The 22,510-nt window shown below is 39.2% G+C and overlaps 1 protein-coding gene across 2 annotated transcripts in view; it reads left to right on the plus strand.

Annotated features, from left to right (window-relative positions):
- TSPAN11 (tetraspanin 11) overlaps positions 1-5,074 on the plus strand; it is a 159,896-nt gene extending 154,822 nt beyond the window's left edge. For both annotated transcript variants that reach the window (XM_072654004.1, XM_072654005.1), the window contains one exon: positions 4,254-5,074. In XM_072654004.1, the coding sequence (XP_072510105.1) occupies positions 4,254-4,313 (60 nt within the window). In that variant the 3' untranslated portion in view covers positions 4,314-5,074. The remainder of the gene's footprint in view (positions 1-4,253) is intronic.
- Positions 5,075-22,510: the final 17,436 nt, after the last annotated feature.

Consider the following 22,510-nt stretch of genomic DNA (forward strand, 5'->3'; position numbering starts at 1 on the left):
ACAAAAATGAAACAGTCCCTGCCCTCAAGTCTACCCAGAAGAATACAACAGACACATAAAGCAGGAGATACAAAGTATATACAGAGTTGGAAAAGGCAATAAGGTGTAATGGACAGAGAGACACCAGCCTTGTGATCAGGAAGACACAGGATTAAGTTCTGCTTCCGATACATGCTTGCTAAGATCCTTTCCCACTCTAGCATCTTCCAACTCTCGATCTGTTATTTGATTTCTCCTCCTCCCTAAGATCACAGAAGGAGAAACCGTCCCCTCCAGAGGCATGGGCAAGCCATATAACTTCTCAGTGCCGCAGCCAGTTCTCTAAAACTGTAAGTTACAGATGAGTTGCTGATTTGCTTTAATGGAGAGAATGTCTGCCTTTGGGAGAGAGTCACTGTGGGCATTCCCTACACAGATGAAATCACAAGTTCTGACTTCTTCCTCCCTCCAGAAAAAAATACTCACACACTTATTATACAAAGTAATTTAAAAAGGGAGAGAGGGAGGGCATTTACAACTTTAGAGGATCCAGAAGGGGACCATGTAGGAGGTGGCACTGGAGGAAATTGAAGGTATTTAGAGTGAGCAGGGAATGTATTCCACACTTCAAGGACCACCCACCTGCCTTGATGTCAATCCCTGGAAAATAACAAAAGATATTACCAAGCAGATGTGAGTACTTAACGTGAGTACTATACAAGCCAGCTCTAGTTCTTTAAAAAAAAAAAAATAGTAGAATGTTACAGAAAGACAGATTAGGTTTAAGACAATATTTCCTAATGTTTAGAGATGCCTCTGGAGGTGGTGAATTCCTCTTGAGGGAAGGCTTTCCAGCACAGATTGGATGCCCTCTTGTCCACAGGGTTATAGAAGGGATTCTTGGTCACATATGGTTTGAAGTAGATGGCCTTAGAGTTCCCTTTCACTTCTTAGATTCTGTGATTCTGAAAATCCATACCAGGCTAATTTAATTGCCTTCTTAAATAGGGTTACCAGACTGATAGACTGAGGATAGGAGAGAGAATCTTGTAACCATTATATTGGTCAATTTTAGGAGGCCTTTGACAAAGGCAATTATTATATTCATGAATAACTTGAAGAAATGCAATGCACAATGCCACAATTAGTTTGAACCCTTAACTGTGTAAGCCAGCCTATAAGAGTAGTGATTAATGGCTGTTATCCGCCTTAAAGGAGCATTCTAAATGTTACAACACAGGGCAGTTCAACATAATTTCATTATCTTGGCATAGTGACTAAACTCTGGACTTGGAAGTGAAAAAGATATGACTCTGAATCCCACATCAGGCTGTGTGACCCTGGGCAAGTCATTTATCTTCTCTCACTCTCAGTTTCCTAATCTCTAAAATAGGGATATTACTGTATCTAACCACTTAATGTTGATTGGCCTTTACAAATGGATATTTACAAAGATATTGCAAGAACAAAATGCAAATAGTACTTCACGGGCATAAATTGCTGTATACCACCTCCATCTTTGCAGGGGTTAGGCTCACAATTGAGCTCAAAGCTTACAGAGCATTAGTTCTACAAGTTCATGTCCATATAACTACTTACATCTCAGGGCTTCGGAGCTATGTTGGCTGCCCTGGAACCTAACCTGGAATATCAAAGTTCCCTCCACAATCACAAGGTCATGGAGCTTCCAATCTCTTCCATCTAAAAGGAAAAAGAGCAAATGGCAGAGGCCAAGCACCATGGCCCTTTGCCAGCTATAGAAGGGAGGAGACTCTGCAGTCTCCCCCCCTCCACAATGATCTCTCACTAGACACTTTGAGAGAAGAAGTGCATGGAAGCAGAAGCAAGGAGTGAGCATCTCCCCGTGGGGTGCTCCTGTAGTATCAGAGTTGTAAGGAATGGTTGAGTTGGGTGGAGGTTGCCCCTGAGTCCTGTGTCATCTCCTGAGGCTCACAATTACTCTGAGAGGCAACTTGTCTTAGCAGATAGAGAGCTGGACTTAGAACCAGGAAGATCCAAATCCATAGACACAGAGTGGCTGTGTAGCCCAGGCATAGCCCCTTAGCCTCTCAGTGCTCTAAGAAAATAAGACTTAGCTGCTAGGAGAGGGTAACAGCCTGCACTGGTAGAGTTTCCTCATCCAGGAATCCCCAATACTAGTGAATTCACAGGTTTTTCTAGTGCTGAGTTCTGGAGTATAAAGAAAGCTCCCCCAAAAAAACCAGTCTCAGCTCTCAAGGACATCACAGTCTAATGGGAGAGACAACATGCAAGCAACAATGTACAAACAAGATATATACAGGATAAACTGGGAGTAATCAACAGAGAAAAGACACCAGTATTGAGGAGGACTGAGAAAGGCTTCCCATAGAACATGGGGTTTTAGCAAAGACTTACAGGAAGAGATGGAGGAGAGATCACATTCCAGGCATAGGGAACAGCCAGTGAAAATGCCCTGAGTTGGCACATGGTCATGCTCAAGAAACAGTAAGAACTGTAGAATATTTGGAGTAGAGAAAGGTATAAGAAGACTGAAAATGGAGGAGGAGACTAGATTATAGTATGTATGTATATGTGTATATATATACATATATATGTATATATATATATATATACATATATATACTCTAAAAGCATTTTCTGTTTGATCCTGAAGGTGACAGGAAGTTGCTGGAATTTGAGTAGGGAGGTAACAGGGTCCAACCTGCACCTTGGGAAGATCAATTGGACAGCCAAATAGAGGATGCACTGGAGTGGGAAGAGACTGGAGGCAAGGAGACCAACCAGAAGGCTCCTGCAATAGTCCTCTTGTGAGGTGATGAGGGTCTGTGCCAGGGTCCTGGCAGTATCAGCAGAGATAAGGGGGCACAGATAAGAATGTTATGAAGGGAGATCAAGAAGACACAGATTGCATATGGGGCCTGTGAGAGGGAAAGGAATGGAGGATGACAACGACACGGCAAGTCTGGGTGTCTGGGAGGATGGTGGTACCTTTGACGTAATAGGAAAACTAGGAGAGTGGAAAGCTTGAGGGGAAAAAGATGGAATGATGACAGGTTGTGATGAGATAAGGGAATTTCAGAATTCAAAAGATGAGAATAGTTTGGCATGCATGAAAACCTAACACCACCAGCAGCAAATCCAAGAGCCAGAGACATTTTCCTTGTCAGGTGGTGTTCTCAGCTGCGCAGCAATCCCAGTCACTAGGATTACATTCCATGCTCTTTCCCCTATGGCTATGGCCCTGGTCCTAACCCCTCACTCATATCTTGAGGCCATCTGTGACTGTCAGTGAGGTAGCCATGTCTATACTTCTTTTCATTCAGGTGACAATCAAGAGTTTGTCATTTTTAAAAATTTTAATCTTAATCATGGTGCTAACTTGGACTTGTAGACTGAATTCTTTTTTTCCTATCATTCTGCTCATTTATCCCCCCAGAATCCTTAGATGGGAAGCAGTGGAAGAGAAGAACAGAGGATGAGGGTATGGATAGGAAGAACTAGAATTATTCTCATTTTACAGATGGAATAACTGATGCTTACTAAGATAAAATGACTTTCCTGGAGTTCACAGCTGTTCTTTGAAATTGGGAGCAGATCCTTTGCTTTCTGCATTCTCTCATGGTCAAAACTATACATCACTAGTTAGATACTTGGGTTTGGTTCCCAGTCCAAAGCTTGCTGTGTGAACTGGGAAAACCACTTCCCTCTGAACGTGAATTTCTCTACTGGTTTGTAGAGACTGGGCACGAAGCAGTTAAGTTGGGAATTAGGAAGAGTCATCTTCATGAGTTCAAATCTGGATTCAGAAACTGACTCAGTGACACTGAGCAAGTCACTTCACCCTGTTTGCCCCCATTTCCTCATCTGTAAAATGAGTTGAAGAAGTAAATGGCCACCTACTCCAGGATTCTTACCAAGAAAACCCCAAATGGGGTCACGAAGAGTCAGACACAACTCAAGCAACAACAAGCGTTTATTAAGAGCTTACTCTGTCACAGACACCAGAATGCGCTGGGTATAGATGCAAAGACAGAAAAGGTCCATCTACTCAAGAAGTTTCCATTCTCTTTGTCTTTGTTTTAAAGTCTCTGGGTGTGGTAAAGTGGGAAAAAAATACAGTCATAGTGAAAGAGTTCTTGAGGGAGCTCTGGTGAAGCCTCGTAAACGTGTCCAGTTGGGAGCAGCTTAGACATGGATGAACAGCATCTTGGGCCAGACACTTCTGGGAGCTCTAATTTTTCCCTTTCTTTTTCCCCCTTTCTCTCTGTCAGATATGTGGGATGGTTCTTACCTGCTGCTTATATGCGCGGATCCAGTTGCAGTCATACTGAAGATTGAATACATCAACTTCCTTCTGGATAGAGAGGCTCCCAAGCTGTAGCCTCCAGGCTTCAGGATAACTTTTCAGCTTCTTCTCTGCTGGAGCCATAGATTCCTCCTTCTGCTTGGTGCCAGCATGACAATGACCGCCCCTTTGAAGTGCCTGAAACCATGCCGTCATGCATCCTGCATCCTCCCTTCTTCCTGTGGGACTCAAGCTTCCAAAAACTCTGACATAAGGAGAACTTGCTTCACCCCCCTAGAGGGAGATTGAGCTTTGATCTTTGCCTTTGGTAGTAAACAAGCTCCTGCTGGAGCCAGGATGAGAGTTTGAATATCCGATCTCTCCTAACGTTGTAATATAGGGCTTTCTTTATAAGAAGCTCCCTTTGTTTTTTGCCATATGAATAAGATTTGCAATATGTGATTTCCCCCTAAGGTTCTTTTTTTAATTTTTTAATTAGCAAGCATTTATTTTCTTTCTCCCTCCCAACTCTCTCATGTAAAAGGGGGAGGGGGTGGGGAATCAAAAACCTTGCAATAAGTGTTCATAGTTAAGCCAAACAAATTCGCACCTTGACAATATCCAAAAACCTATGTCTCATTTTCGTCTTTAGGCTATCACCTCTCTGACAGTAGATGGGTAGAAGAGGTTATCATCAGACCTCTGGAATCATAGTTGGTCGTTGCATTGATCATAGATCTTCAGTCTTTCAAAGTCATTTGTCTTTACATTGTTATTGCATAAATTGTTCTCCTGACTGTTTATTTCACTACATCAGTTCATACAAGTCTTCCCAAGTTTTTCTGAATCCATCCATTTCATCCATAGGGTTCCAATGTACTCTCCAATTTCTCTTCTATGAGATGCACTCCCAACATTTTGCTACAGCCACAACTTAGAGAAAAATACCACAAAGTCTTCCTAGAACAAGCAACATTATATAAATGCTATTGTATTCCCCCAGGAAATACAGCATAGAGGTGGGGGTAGACATCCAAGAGAAGGGATATCCTGACTTTTGGTCTGCCCATCTGTTCATGACCTTCATGAACTATCATCCAGGACACTGAACCATAATCTGAAGGTCATAAGCGAGGTGGGTAGAAGTCAGATCCTACCTCCAAAGACCTACAGGGGACAATTCTAAACCATACATAAACCATAAACCATACATAAACCATAACGGCTTTCTGTTATCTGTGGTTAGATTATTAGATTATCTGCTATGGAGCCTATTTTTCTTTCTGAGTCACCTTCTTTCTACAGCTTAGGAAACAGCCCAGGGAAAATTAAGCAATTAAATCAGACCCATTTGGGTAGCACATAATAAAAGGAACATCTGAGGCCAGGTCCTCTGGTTCCAGGCCTTGTGCTTTTTTCCCTCTATATAATTCTCCTAACCCAAGGGCATCACAGAGAGAGAGATCTAAGAATCCTAGCATCGAGGGAGGTGGCTGCACATTGATGAGAATAAGGAGATCAGAGATGGAGTCCTATGTCTGCCACTGATTCACTGTGTGGCCATGGGCAGATGGCCTTATCTGTGAAGTAAGGGACCTGGACCAGATGATTCCATATATCCCTTCCACTCAACAATCTCCCAGTATATCCATGAATCTAAATCTCATTGGTTTTCCCCAAGATCATTTCTTGCAGAGTTCAAGGATGATGAGAGCAGTTTATGTGTTTTTCTTGTCCACCTGTCCCCCACTGCACCAAACACCACAGTAAAAATTCTTAACCCTCATGCTTCCCCAGGAAATAAGGAGAGAAGTCATGGGAACACAGGTCTTTCAGAAAACAATTATCTTCACCATTGGCTCCAGAATGAGAGGTATTTTATGGGCAAGAAGAAGGGTCTTACAGGAACAGTTTAGTGTTTCTTGGATCTGAAGAAAACCTGGTGCACCATAAAAGACTCTCACTCAAAGTACGCTGGTAAATATTTAACAGCCAGCTCTCTGAAAAAAAAAGTAAGCATGACACGCTTTTTAAGTATAGTCTGCATTATTTTCTTCATTACTTTCTTAAGTCTAGACAATCAACAAAACAATAAATTGAGCCCTGATTTTTAGTGCTTATCAGTTTCCAAGGTATAAATGCTCCCTGAATTTTTAATAATTGCCTCTCATGAGCCTGTAAGGGGCCCTACCTTCATCTTAAGCTCTATATTTAGAGTATCATCCCCAATTCAACGTATATGACAACTACCGTCATGGCCTGAAACCTAGCGGTCTGCTGGTTTTGTTTAACAAAGCCCAGAGGAACCAGCTTCCTTGGCTCCTCACAACTTATTCAGTGGGGGTTTATGAGTTTGGTAGCAACCCACTGGTATAGTGGATAAAGCACTGGGCTTGGAGTAAGCAAAACCTAGTCTTCAAATGTTGCCTTAGATACTTAACAGCAGTGTGACCTTGGGCAAGCTTTGTAACCTCTCTGGATTTCAGTCTCTGCATCTATAAAATTAATGTGCTATATCTAATGACCTCTAAGGACCCTTCCAGCTTGAAATCTATGATCTTTGTCTGACCTGAGCCTTTCCTGCTACTGCAGAGGACTGTCCCTTTTCTTGGTCCTATCCTGGGATGGTGGCCATGAAGTTCATGTTTGCCACCACTGTTGTTTCCCCAGGGACAGAGATGGTAGATTTCACCTGTTGGATATGACTGTTGGGACCCACCTGTCCTGAGGCCCAAGGGTATTTTCAGAAACTCTTATTCACACTCTTTCAGCCTGGCCACTGGCCTACAAGCTTTGACCTTCCATGACAAAGGGCTCTCTGCAACAGAGTTGTGGCCTAGGAATCTGTTCCTAAGAGTGAGTTATTTTGTTGGAATGTCATTTTCACCTCACCCTCTCAGTGCCTCTAAATCCAATACCCACCCTGCTTCTCCATTAGCTATTTCAGGAATGAATTGCTGAATACATTCCTATCCACCTGTCTCTATGTGTCTTCCTTGTGTTCCCTTGTTCACTCCTTTCCCCAGAGTAGACTTTTAGCTCTGAAAAATTCTGCCCAGCTAAAAAGGTTTTGTGTGTGGGCTCTGCTCTGGAAGAGCAGACAAGAAAATCTCCTAGTCATGGTTATATATGCATATATTGATTTATAGACACATATATGCACATGTATATACATATATGTACATTATATGTGCATAGGTATATATCACATGTGTATGTATAAATCCCAGGTGACCCTATGACTAAGAAAAACTAAACACAAGATAGCCCAAGTAACTGATGTCAGATATGCTCCAGAAATCTGATGACCCTGAATGTCGGTTGTAACAGTTTGCTTTATGAACTGATATTGTGCCTTAAGCTACTGTATAGAGAGATATTTTAAAATATATATACCTCTTTTCCCTGCCTATATTTGGCATAGGCTAATGCTTTACACAGAACAGGGCCACCAATAATAAAGGAATGCTATCCAAAGACTATTAATGCCATTCTTATTCTCCCCTCTACTGAAAAAGTAGACATTTAACCATTGACACAATGAAATTGAATATAACTGCCAATGTTGAATGCCGAAATTTCTGTGTATGAGTATGTATGTGTGCGTATTCAAACACACATGCCTATATGTGCATGTATGTGTATGTTACATCTAAATATCAGAACTAAAGATCTATTCTCTTTAGCAAAGTCATTAAGGCCCAATTTATACTTCTTTAATAAATGGTAGTCATATCTCATCTTGTTGCAGTAGAGTAATTAGGACCTGCCTGCAAAAGATATTTGTTTTGAGGGTGCATAATTTTATGAGTTAGAAAGAATAATGATTTTTAGAGACAGGTCAAAGATTGCTACTTTATCCTATAACTTCATAATTGTTAAGTAAAATTCCTGGGTCCATTTTCATGGACCCAGGCTAGCAAAAAAGGGGCATTATGAGAGTCGAAAGGAATGTACTCACCCCAAATCAAACTGCAGAGTGACTGAAGGGAATGGCACCTAGGAAAACAAAAGCAGTTCAAGACAAACTTAACCTAAGTCTAGGATTTTTGCTGGCTGACTAGCTAGGTGTAGCTGTGGGTCTGACTCAAAAGAGTTGGAATAGCCTCTGAGACTATGGGCTAAAAGAGCTAAGATGCCCCCCACCCCTTCCCTGTGGAGAAGTTGCATAGCAGCTAAAATTCAGTAAAGAATCAATAGATGGCAGCAGAGAAAAGTACAGTAGAGAGTCAGCACAGAGCAGTAGAATGGTGGATCAGAAGATGGCAGCGCAGTAAAGACAATAACCCAAACAAAAGAGAACACCAACCACTTGCAACACAATGGAGAAACAAGCAAGTAATTCCAGTTGGGATATGACCTCAGGATAGTGAGTTGACTTGGCCATACAGGTTCCTTCTTCCACCAGTGAAATGGGGAAAGACATCTTTATATTTTTTTAGGGACTTCAAGAGATAGTAGAGTATAGAAAGAGCTAGTGTGCTATGCTCATGGGATCATGACGAGATCATGGGATCATGACGAGATCATGGGATCATGACGAGTCAGATGCAACTGAACGACGAAAACCAAAATGTCAGTTTATCTTGCTATGTTGCTTGATTAAATACCCTTTCCTCCCCTCAGACTAATGTGTCAACTGGTTGGTCTAGTATAAGAGAAACAGTCTTAGAGACTCTTTAAGTTGTGGCTTTAAATAAATACTGAATCAAAGTGTGTCTTGAATCTGGAATAGCTTTCATGGCACCCACATTTTGGGATGAGTAGACTATACTTTGGTGCTCATCTAGGAGTTTTTGGATGCTCTAAAAGAATGGAGATCCCTTTATAGTTTTTTCTTTTCTTTCTGTTTTTTTAAACAATTTTTTACACTTGCTAGGCTATAGTTGTACAGCAGGGATTTTCTGATGTGACTTTTATAGGCTAGACTAGTTGTTTTTGCTGTAACTGTTAGAATATTGTGTTTGAGGTTCATTGAAACAGTATGGTTAAATAACATTGCTGAACTGTTGCAGTACATTCCTTTCAATTCCCATCATGCCTGGCTCTGTGAAAAATCACCCCAAGAGCTTGGCTCAGCAAAATTAGGACTGGGACAGAGTAGGAACTTTTATTTTGTTTTCCTGCAGGAACCCAAATCATTGCTCTCCCTCCAATAGTGTGAACCCTCCCTCCAATAGTGTGAACCCTCCCTCCACTGGTATGGATTGCCAGTCTTCCATGCTTTTGTGACTGGCTGTACAGAAAACAAAATCATCATATGGTGGCCAACCTCTTGGCAATAAGCCTCTCCGTACTTAGCCAGGCTGTTGCTCGTACAACAGATATGTGATATATTGCTAGGTTCATACTGAAAATCTTTGTAGGTGCCAGATCTTATATTCTGATAGAAATAAAATGGGAAAGACTTTATGGAGGTTGAACAGGATCTCCTGCTGAAATTTCATAAATATATTCGAATGTCATACCTGTCACATTCTGTAGAAGGAATTTCAGGTCAATCAGTGATTTCACGTATCTATCACTGGCAACAAATCAGGTTTGCCAGATCATTCAATTTCATTCAACAAGAGTTTATAAAGGACATATTATATGCCAGGCATTGTGCTAGGCAGTGAGGATACAAGAACAAAGAGGCAACAGTCCTTGCCCTCAAGGAGTTTATATTCTATAGATAACACTCTTAGTATTTTATTTTTAATGCTTCAGCTTGGAATAAGAAGGGCTGAATTTTTATTAACTTATAGCTAGTGTATATAAAGCACATTTTAACCACAATCTCCCTGACTTTAGGTGCTCCATTCTATCCATTATGCTACCTAGCTACCCTTCTTCAAAATTCCCTGTTTCTACTGAGAATTCTGTCACCTTTCTAGTCACCAGCGTTCACAACTTCAAAGTCCTTGTTTGTTCCCTCTACCTTGTCCTTTCATATATTCAGTTGCCAAGACTTCTCAGTTTGCCCACACATCTTTTTCATCTGCACCTCTCCACTCTCATGCAGTCCTACACTGTTTTAAGCTCTTAGCATCACTTGAATTGGACCATTATTATAACTTCCTCATCAGTCTCTGCTTTCTTCTCTCCTATCTATCCTGCACATAGCTGCCAAATTAATATTCCTGACACATGGCTATGCCATCCACCTTCTCCAAAACCCCTTCTCAGATCTATTTCCTATTTTTTCCCTCCATTCACTCTATGTTCTGACCCAACTGGCCCACTTGCCATTCTGTGAACTCAACATGCCATCTTATGCCCCGATGCCTTTGTAAAGATTGCCCTCATGCCTGGAAAGCTCTCCCTTCTCATTTCTGCCTTTTATCAGCTCTTCCTTCAAGGTTTAGCTCAGGTGCTCTTTTCTATCGTTTAGCCTTTCTTGATCCCAATGGTCGGAAATGTTCTCTCACTTCTGAAATTTTTGCATGCACTTCTCTGCCTGTTTTATCTCATTGGTATGTAAGTTCCTTTTGTATGAGATTACATGGTTTTACCTTTGTTTCCTTGGCTCTATCACAGTGTCTTACTTATTGTAGATCTTTAATAAATATTGAATTAATTTATTGGTGGTTGAAATCCGAAGATGACATGAAATGAGAGTGAAAGTAAATGTATTGGGTAACAAAAGTGGAAACCCAAATAGGCTTGAATGGTGAGAAACTATCAAAATGAAATTTAATAAATGTAACTATGAAATCCCACACTTGGACTCAAAAAATGAACTGTACAAATACAGGTTGGGGAAAGTATTACTAGATCATATTTCTTATGGAAAAGAAACTCTAGTTTTCAATGAACACAAAGACTCCAGCTCCCAGTATGAGACCTCACAATTTGACAAAAATTTCAGGGAAAATTGGACAACAGTATGTAAGAAATCATATTATACTATAACATAATATTATAAAAATAAACAGTTTTAAAGATTTCTATAAAAGGTGAAGTTAAAATGAAATTTTTAAGAGAATTAGAACACCTTACACAATAACAATACTGTAAAAGCAAATAACTTTGAATCCAATGACCATTAATGATTCCAGAGGACCAATGATGAAGCACGCTATCCATTACAGAGAGGTGATGAATGCAGGATGCAGAATGAGACATATGTATATGTGTATGTATATGTATGTGTACACATATATATTATACATAGTATATGACTATTGGGGTAACTTGTTTTGGTTGGCTATGCATATTTAAGAACTTTGTTTTTTTCTTTTCTTTTTTCCCCAGTGGAGTGGGGGTAGAAGAGAAAGAAAATAGATTTCTGTTAGTTTTTTAAAAATATATAGTAAGTTGGGGGAGGGGGGGGTGATGCTACAGACGTGAAATGTTGCATGCATTTTCAAAGTCATTATATTATTAGCTTTACTTAATTGTTTTGCGCCACTAAGTGGCACTAGTGGATGGAGTGCCAGGCCTGGATTCAGGAAGACATTCAGGAAGACAGGAAGACATATTTTCCTAAGTTCAAATCAGGCCTCAGACACTTTCTAGCAGTGTGACCCTGGGCAAGTCACTTAACTCTGTTTGCCTCAGTTTCCTCATCTGTAAATGAGCTGGAGAAGGAAACGGTAAACCACTCCAGCACTTTTGCCAAGAAAACCCCAAATGGGGTCACAAAGAGTCAGAGAAGACTGAAAAAGACTAAGCAGCACTACCTAGTTACTTACCTGTTGTCTCACCTGTTAAAATGAGAGCTCCATGAGAGCAGGGGTTGCTTTTGCCTTTCTTTGTACCCTTCAAGCTTAGCCCAAAGGATCTGACACCCTTCGTAAATGCTTGTTGACTGAATGACCTTCAAAATCCGTTCCAACTTCTTTATTTCGTTTTCCATTTTATTTTTTGCCTGTTTTCTTTTGCAACATGGCTAATACAGAATTATGTTTTACATGACTTCCCATGTATAATCCTTATCAAATTGCTTGCCTTCTCAAGGAGGGCAGAGAGATCACAGGGAGGAAGAGAATTTGGAACCTGAAATTTTAAAAATTGACTTAAAATTTTTTAATGCAATTGGAAAATATTTAATGAAATAAATAAAACAAATATTTTTAAAAACCCTATCCAGCTCTAAATCTATGAACTGGAAAAGAACCAACCATTTCTTTGTAAAGATGAAAGAAATCCATCCATCCTCTTCCTCTTGCGTCAAGCTGTGTAGCCCAAGAGGGCAGGAATGCTGTTGACCTTCCCATTTCCTCTAAGACTGAGCACAGTGTTTTTCACACAGTGGATGTTTGAAGTGAATTGCATCCATTCATTCTCTTGCCCAATGAATGTTGCTGTTCTTTGTCCTTCATTCCAAAGAGGACCAACGGTATCAAGAGGATGATCTTGACTTGCAAGTGAGCCAGAGCTATGCATCTGCCTCACTTTCTCCTCCAGAGTCACTCAAGTCCAGTGGCAAGACATAGGTCAGGATGACTGGTGATGGCCCAGAATACAGTGGGAGACCTTGGCCTTTTTAATCTAAGATCTTTCCCAGGTCTCAGTTTTTCGGAGGAAATGCCCATTCGATAATTAAAGGCTAGGTAAAAACTGGGGCAAAAGATGGCCTAGTTTGCCTTCACAAAGGAATCATTCTGGGAGGGGAAGATTCTCAGAGAACAGAGACAGTTGCTATTTATACTCACTCTGAGCCATCAAACCCCAAACAATGAGCAAGTGAGGCTTGGACTGGGACCTATTATTGGCTAATCAGGAAAAGCCAGAGGGATTTGGGTTTAAAGGCATAGTCAAGTAGCTCCATTTGAATAGCTAGGAGCTTTAACAGAGCCTGGTTTTCCAGAGCTATATTTCAAGAAATCATAAATGAAAACTACATGAGACAAAAGAGTTTATTATTCCCAGTTTATTGGGAAACAATGGTAGAATAAATAAATAGGGGGGAAAATCTAGCCCCCAAACAGCAAGATGCGTTGCAAAGTATAAGCAATCAAAATTTATATTCCTTTGAAAAGAGCACTGACATGTAAGGGTACGACTCCTCATTTGGATCAAGAGAGAAGAGAAAGAGGAAGAAGGGGAAGAGAGAGGAGCCACCAACAGGGTAGGATTTGAGACAGTCATACTTAGGACATGGGGAAGCAGACCAAGTACCTTCATCTCTAAGCTTTGGAAGCTCTTGAATTGATTGACAATCCATCAGGAAGGGAATTTTAGCAGGGAATAAAGGGGAGTCTCCACAAATTGGTAATTTAAAAAATCCAAACACTGAGTCTCATATATTTACAGTTATCTTGTAATCGTCAATGAGGTTCCCATCATACCGGCGCCAACACTACCATTTACCAAGGCAAAACCAATGTCAATCATGTGCCCACATCAGCTTGTCCTTTTGCTTATTTTTACAAATGCCCCTGGAAGAATTAATACATTTTAGCTGTTATCTGACTCTCACACCTTACGACGATTTAGCTTATCAGATCCTATTGTCCCCTAGCTGGCTAAAAGAAGGGCATTGAGGGGATGGGAGTTCTTTATCGGAATGACCGAACTGAGGAATTTTTAGTATGGGGCATTGTCTGAAAAGGGTAGGTTTAGGTTGAGGTTATTGATAAGGTTATTGATTTTGCCATTTTGGTTGCTTTTGTAGCATGAGGGCACTGGGAGCTTTAATGTGTCAGGGAATACCACATAAAGGGTGGGTTTAATGCCACTGAAGGTAAATGAAGACCTCTAAAGGCACCATAATGATCGGTGTATAATACTAGGTAGTGTAATAACAAGGCCTCTCTAAAGGCATTGGACTTAGTGTCAGAAGATCTGGGTTCAAATCCTAGTCAAGTACTTATTATTTCTGCAAAGATGGATCACTCAGACTTTGATGGGCATCGATGTAGAAGAGAAAGAAAATAGACTTCATGTTCATCGATATCAGCGCTTCTTAAGCGGTGGGTTGAAACCCATGGGGTTGTGTAACTGAATGTGCGGGTCATGAAAAATTTGGCAATAGTAAAAGGTTTCAATGACCAAAAACTAATTCAAAAATCAAATGCACAATGAATCCCACAAAACTTCACTGTAGTCTTGGTTCTGAACACACAAAGGGCATACTTTGCACTGTGCATGCTGTCATACCACCCAACACCAACAAATGCTGCCAGAAACACATCGGCTCTGATTCAAGACTATTTTACGTCATAAATTGCAGTGTTTTTACTGTACGTACAAAATTATTAAATGAATTTTGGCTTGGAATTAGGACAGAATTTCCAACAATTTCTGAAATGGTCCTAAACATACTTCTGCCATTTTGTACTATGTATTTATGCAAAATGGTGTTCTCATCATTGACAATTATAAAATCAAATTATTGATCAACTCTGAAAAACATTGAAGATGCTCTCCATCCTGCAGTATCAAATATTCCACCAAGATTTAATTCTTTATGTAAAACTAAGCAAGCACATCCATCTCATTAGTATACAAATTTACTTTCATCTTTAATAAATGGTAAAATGATATGTACACCAAAGAATTGTTTTAAAATAAATTTCCTTATGATTTATTATCAGCAAATGTTTGATTTGTATACCTATTTTATGAGGTCACATAAAAATTTCACAGGAGGAAAGGGGTCATGAGTGGAAAAGCCTTGATCTATATTACTATTTGCTCTACCCCCTTCAGTAGTATCATATTTAAATCATTCTGTAAAACCTGTATAAATTGTCCTTCCAACAAATCTTCCATAGAGGGTTGCCCAATACCCTAAAAGCCTTCCTTTGATTTGATTATTCATGGTGAATAATAAAGAATAAGCTATTGTTATCAATATTAATGGTAAACAATTCAAGGAACATTGAATGAAGCCCACTTAAGGGACTTGTCCAGCACTGTTGGCTCACAGAGGCCTGCAGAAGCCTTCTGGTGAAGTAGATTTTAGGTGGGTGTTAGTTAAGACAAAGGCAGATTTGAAGTTAGTTGTTGCTGTCTATTTTTTAAAGTTGTTGAAGGACCAGCCCCAGCTCGATAGTCCATCTGTTATTTTAAAGAAAAAGTGACAAGATCATTCTATATTTCAGGAAACTCAGGAAAAACAAGATGGAAAAATCGATAATGTTATTTGCTCAGAATATGAAATTGTTGTCAAAGAGGGTTCTGTTACAATAAATTAAAAAGGCAAATATCATCAAGACAAGCAAGGTATTTACAATACATGGAGTTGCAAAAGAAACTGGGTTCAGGGCTCTCAGTAGCCAAGAACCCAAAACTTTGGGGTTGTTTCCTAGTTAATATACAATTTGGAGGGAATGATAAATGGGATGAAAGGGTTAAGACACCTGATTACTTATTGGAAATAGAGTTCTGGAGCCAATGAAGTGAGAGTGAAAGTTGGCTGGAGGGGATTGGAAGATAACCAGGAGACACTGCAGAAAGAAGGAAAAGGGGTGTTTTTGTGGCATTCTTTAAGTTAGGTAGTGGTGGGGGGAAGGAGAGAAGTAATCTTGTGACTTCTCCAAATTCATATGTCTTAGACACTTAACTTCACAAAATGGTGGATAAGGACAAAATGGAATCCATAATGTTATTTCAATATTACAGCACCCAAGAATGTGGAGGATCTGAACCTGACTTCAGCTATCAGTCATGTTCTGAACATCCCTACTTAGGAAATGCCAGGAGAACCTCTTTATGCTTAATGTTTAGTGGAAAAAATTAGACCTTGGGTACAGGGAGGAAAGGAGCATGACTGAGAGAGTACTATGGTCAGTGACCGAGGAAGTGTGGAAAACTGTTGTGTAGGTGAGGGGGGAAAAAGAAGAGTAGTATGAACGGAAGTCAGGAGAGAGAGCGAGACAGAGAGACAGAGACAGAGAAACAGAGACAGAGAGTATGTGTTTCTCAAAAGAAAAGATATAATTAAAGAAGTGAGTCAGTTGTATGAGAAAGAGAAAGGGAGTGAGTTGAGATGAGAAGTGGCATATGTGACTGTCTTAGAACCCCAACATTTTGTGTGATACTGGGGGAAAATGTAAATGTATTTGTGGGAGGCTGTGCTGTGTTCTGGTGCCTTCTCCCTACCCCTGATGTGCAGCAGTACTGGGAGGCCATGATGACGTCAGAATGGATTTTTTTTATCTGACTTGCAATTTCTTGAGCACCCTATAGCTTTCACATAGGAAGAATGTGCCCAGAGGTCATAAAGGACGCCACGGTATGGGATGTAAGTGAAAATAGCCTAATTGTATGTGAGAGGTCCCAATCACTTCTGAATGCTTTAAGAGAGGCTCCACTGAATACTGATATTTTCCTGCTCAAAACTGAGGTCCAGTCAATTTCATCTTCTTCATAGGCATTTACTAAGGATTGAGCGCATCTACAGGGAAAAACCATGGATTTTTCACCAGAGTTTTCATGAGGACTTCTCCATATTCCCTTTTAGTCCCAATTCGCTATGCCCCTTCCTGATGAGCACAGTGGGGGTGTCCTGGGTCCCTATCAGCTAATCACATTGTCAATACCTACTAATATTAACTTATCTGTTCAGCCAGGGTTAGAAATAGGTTCTGCTCCATAAATGGTTAAGAATGAAAAGCTCAGTTCTCCTGCCTGTGGAGCTCCAAAGGCTGATGTCTGACGCATGTTTTGAGACTGCTCATACACAGTACAGGAACATGTCCTTTGGTAACAATCTTTTCTTTTAGCACTTACAAGGCCTCATTGACAGCATCCTCCACATAGAGTGAAAAGGCATGGGTAGATTATAATCTGGTGAAGGGTGTACCCATTGATGTGTTGATGTACATTTGGCATTTCCAAAGCACCAAATGGAATCTGTAACAGAGGGAAATTTAGTAACACATCCAAGGTAAGTGGAAGGGGCAAGACTCGAACCCAGGTCCTCTTTCATTGCACCTTCCATTCCCTACTGCCTTCTGGGCTGGCCAGATCATATTTGCAACAGGAGATTCATAGGAATTCAGAGCTACAAGTAACATTTGACAGTATCTAATCGAGCCTCCTTATTTTATTTATGATAAACTGAATATAAACATGTTGACTACTCTTGCCATATCTAGTTATTATATTCAGTTCTGGGTGTGGCATTTTAAGAAACTTTGGTCACAGGATCATAGATTTAGAACTTGAAAGAACTTTAGGAATCATCCAAACTAATCCTTCCATTCTACAAATGAAGAAACTGAGGGCCAGAGATGTTAAGTGACTTGCCCAAGGTCATAAACTAGAGAAGTAAGACTGCAATGCTGATAAGTTTGGAAACCATGAGGATTGACTTTGGGAATCTGGGATGCTTTGCCTAGACAAGCTTTGGGACATGGCATACAAGATCATTTTATTTAGATATTTATTTGAAATGTGTTCATCTTGAAAAGGGATTAGAATTATCCTTATGTGACTTCAGAGAATAGAACTAGGGAAAATGAGCACAGGGCAGCTAGGTGGCACTGCAGTTGATAAAGTACCAGGTCTGGAGTCAGGAAGTCTCATTTTCTTGAGTTCAAATCCAGCTTGAAACTAGCCCATGTGACTCTTGGCAGTTCATTTAATCCTGTTTGCCTTGGTTTGTCTGTCAAATGAGCTGGAAAAGGAAATGGCAAACTACTCCAGCATCTCTGCAAAGAAAACCCCCAAACTGGTGAGAGAAATATCATTTCCCTCATATTAATAATCAGTTATTAACTGAGATTAATATTTTCTCTTTTCTATTTCCTCATTCAGCAATCAGCCTCTTATAGGTTATTCTGCTGGTATCTAAAGGACATTGCTGATAGAAGAGATTGCCCAAATCTTCAGGATACATGCTTCCCATCTCAAATAGGACAGGATGCTACCCAATTAAAAGACCTTACAAGAAGAATCTAATCTAGATGGAAGTCTTAACCCATTATCTTTCATTGTTCACTGACTGGGTGGAGCATAGATCCCTTTGTATAGATTGCTAGAGGAGTAGTCTGGCTTGAGATGAGTCTCACTTTATCTGTGATTTACATGCAGCCCCTCATTAGAACAGGCCCACCTCTTCTTATAATATTCATTTTCTCATTAATTGTTAACCAATTGTCAACCAACCAAGTAATTGTTAACAGATTGCCTCCTATTGGGAATACCCACTCTTCCAAGGGTATGTAAACATCAGGCCTCCATTAGGGATCTTTGATTTACCAGAGAAAGCCAAATGACCATCTTTTTATTAATTATTTGTTAGCCATAATTAATAAAATGTCTAAATACCCAGAAATCATGTCTCTCAAACTTTTCATTTGTCACATTGGCTCACAAAGATTCAGCCGCAGATGAACAGCAACAAGAAATAAGTAAAAGTTGTGAGATATATTTCATTTCAATAGAGAGCTTCCCAAAAGTCAGAATTTCCCCTAAGTGGAATAGGCTGCTTTGTGAGGCAGTGATTTCTTTGTCACTAAAGATGTTCTATCAGTGGCTGAATAGAAGTTCCAAAATGGAGCAAGGGGATTGACTAGATATCCTTTAAGTTTTCTTCTAATTCTGAGATTCCATGTTATCAAAATTCTCTCACAGGAAGGGGAGAATTTTATTTGGAATTTATTTTTTGGAAATTTATTGGAAAAGGCTATCGTGCATCGCTATTGCTATGTGATATTTGCTTTTTGTTTTAGATAGATGCTTTATGTTATTAAATGACAGGAATGGGAGGATGTAACCTCTAGATGTTCTCTGTGCTGTAATCTTCCATTTCAGGAGAGTGAATTAGAACTCATTATAGATGCAGCATGATGGAATGGGAAGAGCATTGGATTTGACATCATAGGGCCTTGTTTTGAATCCTGATTGCCTGTGTGGTGTTATTTCACCTCTGTGAACCTTGGCTTCCTCCTCTGTAAATAATTAGGTTGGACCGGAACCCCAGTTCTTTATTTCCTCCAACCATAACCACATTTCATAGCAGCCTAAATGTGTATTTAGTGTCTGGCAATACCAGTAACCCAGAGCTATTGAGAGGCAGCATGAAGAAAGCGATAGAACAGAGTCTCTAGAGTCTGCTTTGTGCTCCAACACCTATTAGCTTCATAATCTTGGACAAATTGCTTAACTTGTTTGAACCTCGCTTGTCTCAGCTATAAAATAGAATTGATGCAATAGAATTGCACTACCTATCTGACAGAGTTGTTGTGAGGAAAGTAATTTTTAACTCAAAGTCTGCATACCTTAAATATGTTATTATTCCTTGATGTAACCACAGAGAAAATTCTCAACTATCTTTTAATCATCACTATGACAAGAAGCATGAAACAAAAAATATGATGGACAAACGTTCACCATCATCATAAATGATATTCAATACAGTCCAAATGGAAGAGGGATTCCCAGTAGATGGTAAAGCCCTATCTGTGAATAATAATAGCTAGCATTTATATGTATACTTTACAAACATAAAGGGAATGACACTGTGCTAATAAGCTCCAGAATCTGATCAGCCTTTAATTAACTGAAAAAATCAAGTGGATGAAGTATATAGCCCTGATTATGACATGGATGGGCAGCCCATTGATATCAATCCTTTATTGAAGACAGGCACTGAAAATGGACAAAGAGTTGGAACCAGAATTTACTAGGAGGAAGATAAGCTGGTTTTCATTTGGGGAATTATGTAGCATTTTTTTAATGTTTTTATTGCTATTTTCTGTTTTTCATCATCATTATCCCAAGTATTCCTGTCCTCTTCTCCCCTCTCCCAGACAGCAGTCCCATATAACAAATAGTATTTTTAGAAAGGCAGAGAATCAGTACAATTAATACGTGGGAAAAACCTGAAAATGTGCATTGTGTTAACTCATTGGGGGTTACTTTTTCCTATCTCTTCATTTGAGCCTGGCTTGGTTTATAATTTTGTTACATTTACTTTTGATTTTTTTTTTGATATTCAATTTGTTTTTTCTACTTACGTTGTTGTAGTTAGCGTATATTGTTTTCTCGCTTCTGTTTACTTCCCTCTACATCAGACTGCTTTCCAGTTTTCCCAGTGTTTTTTTTAATCCAACAAGGAATTTTTCCCTATTTGTTTCCCATCTTATTAAACACCGAGATATTGAAATCTATTGTTTCTCAGTCTCCCTTGTCTAGTTTGTTCCATTTACGTACCTCTCTACTCTTTAACCAGCACCAGATGCTTTTGATGACTGCTGCTTTATAATGTAGTTTGAGGTCTAGAAGTGTTATTTCTGCTTTGTCCATCCCTCTTTTCATCATTTCCACTGTTATTCTAGTTCTTTTTGTTTTTCTAAGTGAATTATTTGATCAAATTTTACAAAACATTCTTTTGGTGATTTGATTAGAATAGCATTAAGATTAAATTAATTTGGATAGTAGTGTCATTTTTATTATATTGGTGCAACCTCACCATGAGCACTGAATATATTCCTCCAGCTATTTAGGTTGCTCTTTCTTTCTTTATCATTGAACTTTATTATTTCATTTTTATACAATAGCTTCTCCTGCCAAAAGACAACCAAAAAGTTCCATGAAGCCAGGACCCGTGGCATCCTCTTTTGCATAAGCAGTTCTTAACAAAGCAAAGTACATGAATGAATGATGTTCTCTATTTCTTTAAAGGGAACTTTATAATTAAATCTAGTTTGTGTATTTTGAAGTTATTTGGAATGAAATTTCCTATGTTTTATTATTATTATATATAAAGGATGATGATTTTTAAGGATTAATTTTTATAGCCTGCAACTTTGCTAAAGCTATTATCTCAATTTGCTGATTCCCTAGGATTTTCCAAGTAAACTATCATATTATCAGCAAACACACCCATCTTTATTTCTTTCTCTTGTCCCATCACTTTGCTAATAACATTTCCAGAACTTTATAAAATAATAGTGAGAGTGGGCATTTTTGCTTCACTCCTGTATTTATTGGAAAAGCGTCTAGTGCATCCCCATTGTTATGTGATGTTTGCTTTTTGTTTTAGAGATACTGTTATTAAAAAAGGACCATCTAGTATCCCAAAAAGATCATTAAAAACGGAAAAGGGCCTATGTACAAAAATATTTATAGCAGCTCTTTTTGTGATGGCAAAGAAAAGGAAATTGAGGGGATGTCCATTAATTGGGGAATGGATGAACAAGCTATGTGGTTTAAGAATATAATGGAATACTATTGTGCCATAAGAAATGATATCCAGAAAAACTTGGAAAGACTTATACGAACTACTATTGAGTGAAGTGAGCAGAACCAGAACATTGCACACAGTTACAACAACATTGTTCAAAGATCAGTTATGTCAGACTTATCTATTCTCAACAATTATCATACTGATGATCCAAGACAATTTCAAAAGACTCATAATGGAACATGGTTATAGAGTCTGACTGCAGATCAAAGCATACTATTTTCACTTTATTTCATGGTTTTTCCTTTTCACTGTTTCTTCTTTTGCAACATGAGTAATGTGGAAACATGTTTAGCATGACTGCACATGTATAACCTTGTTTGGGGAAGGAGTAGGGAGGGAGAAAAATTTGGAATTCAAAAACTTATAAAAATATTGAAAACTATCTTTACATTTAATTAGAAAAAATTATTTAAAAGACTATCCATGTCTATATTTTGTAGGATTTTTAGCATAAAGAGTTCATACATTGTCAAAGGTTTTTTCTGCTTCTATTGAAATCATAATGTGATTTGTAGTGTTTTGGCTTAATATGACTATGTTGATTGTTTTCCTAATGTTGAACCATCCTTGATATAAATTCCAATTCATCATGATGAATTGATTTCTTGGATAAATCCCTGAAATCTGTTTGATAGGATTTTGTTTTATAAGTTTGAGTTTATTAATATTATGCAACATTTTCAGTGATCCCAAGTTTTTCTCTGAATCACACAAAAAACCCCCATCTTATTCAACTATACCATTTATTAAGCACCTGCTATGTGTAAGGTACTAGGGACACACAAAAAAAATGCAATTCCCTGTCTTCAGAGAGCTAACAGTGATTTGAACCAAGTAACACCATGCTGCCTCTAGTAACAACAGCTGGATAACCCAGCTGCTGCCCTGTTTCCTATGAAACGTCAAAGAACTAGAGGACGTGGAGAACTTCCCAGCACAGGCTGAGAGGTATGGATGTGCTGGGATTTGTACCTGTGAGGGAGTACCAATGTCCATGAGTTTATATATTCAGTGCAGAGTACCTTGGGCCATTTAACTTGGATTCTTGTTTGGCATCATCTAGCCCCACCTGAAATACCAAGTAGGCACATGCTATGGTGCAAGGAGAGGTGTGT

The sequence above is a fragment of the Notamacropus eugenii genome, chromosome 3 (genome assembly GCF_028372415.1).
Source record: "Notamacropus eugenii isolate mMacEug1 chromosome 3, mMacEug1.pri_v2, whole genome shotgun sequence".
Classification (NCBI taxonomy): domain Eukaryota; kingdom Metazoa; phylum Chordata; class Mammalia; order Diprotodontia; family Macropodidae; genus Notamacropus; species Notamacropus eugenii.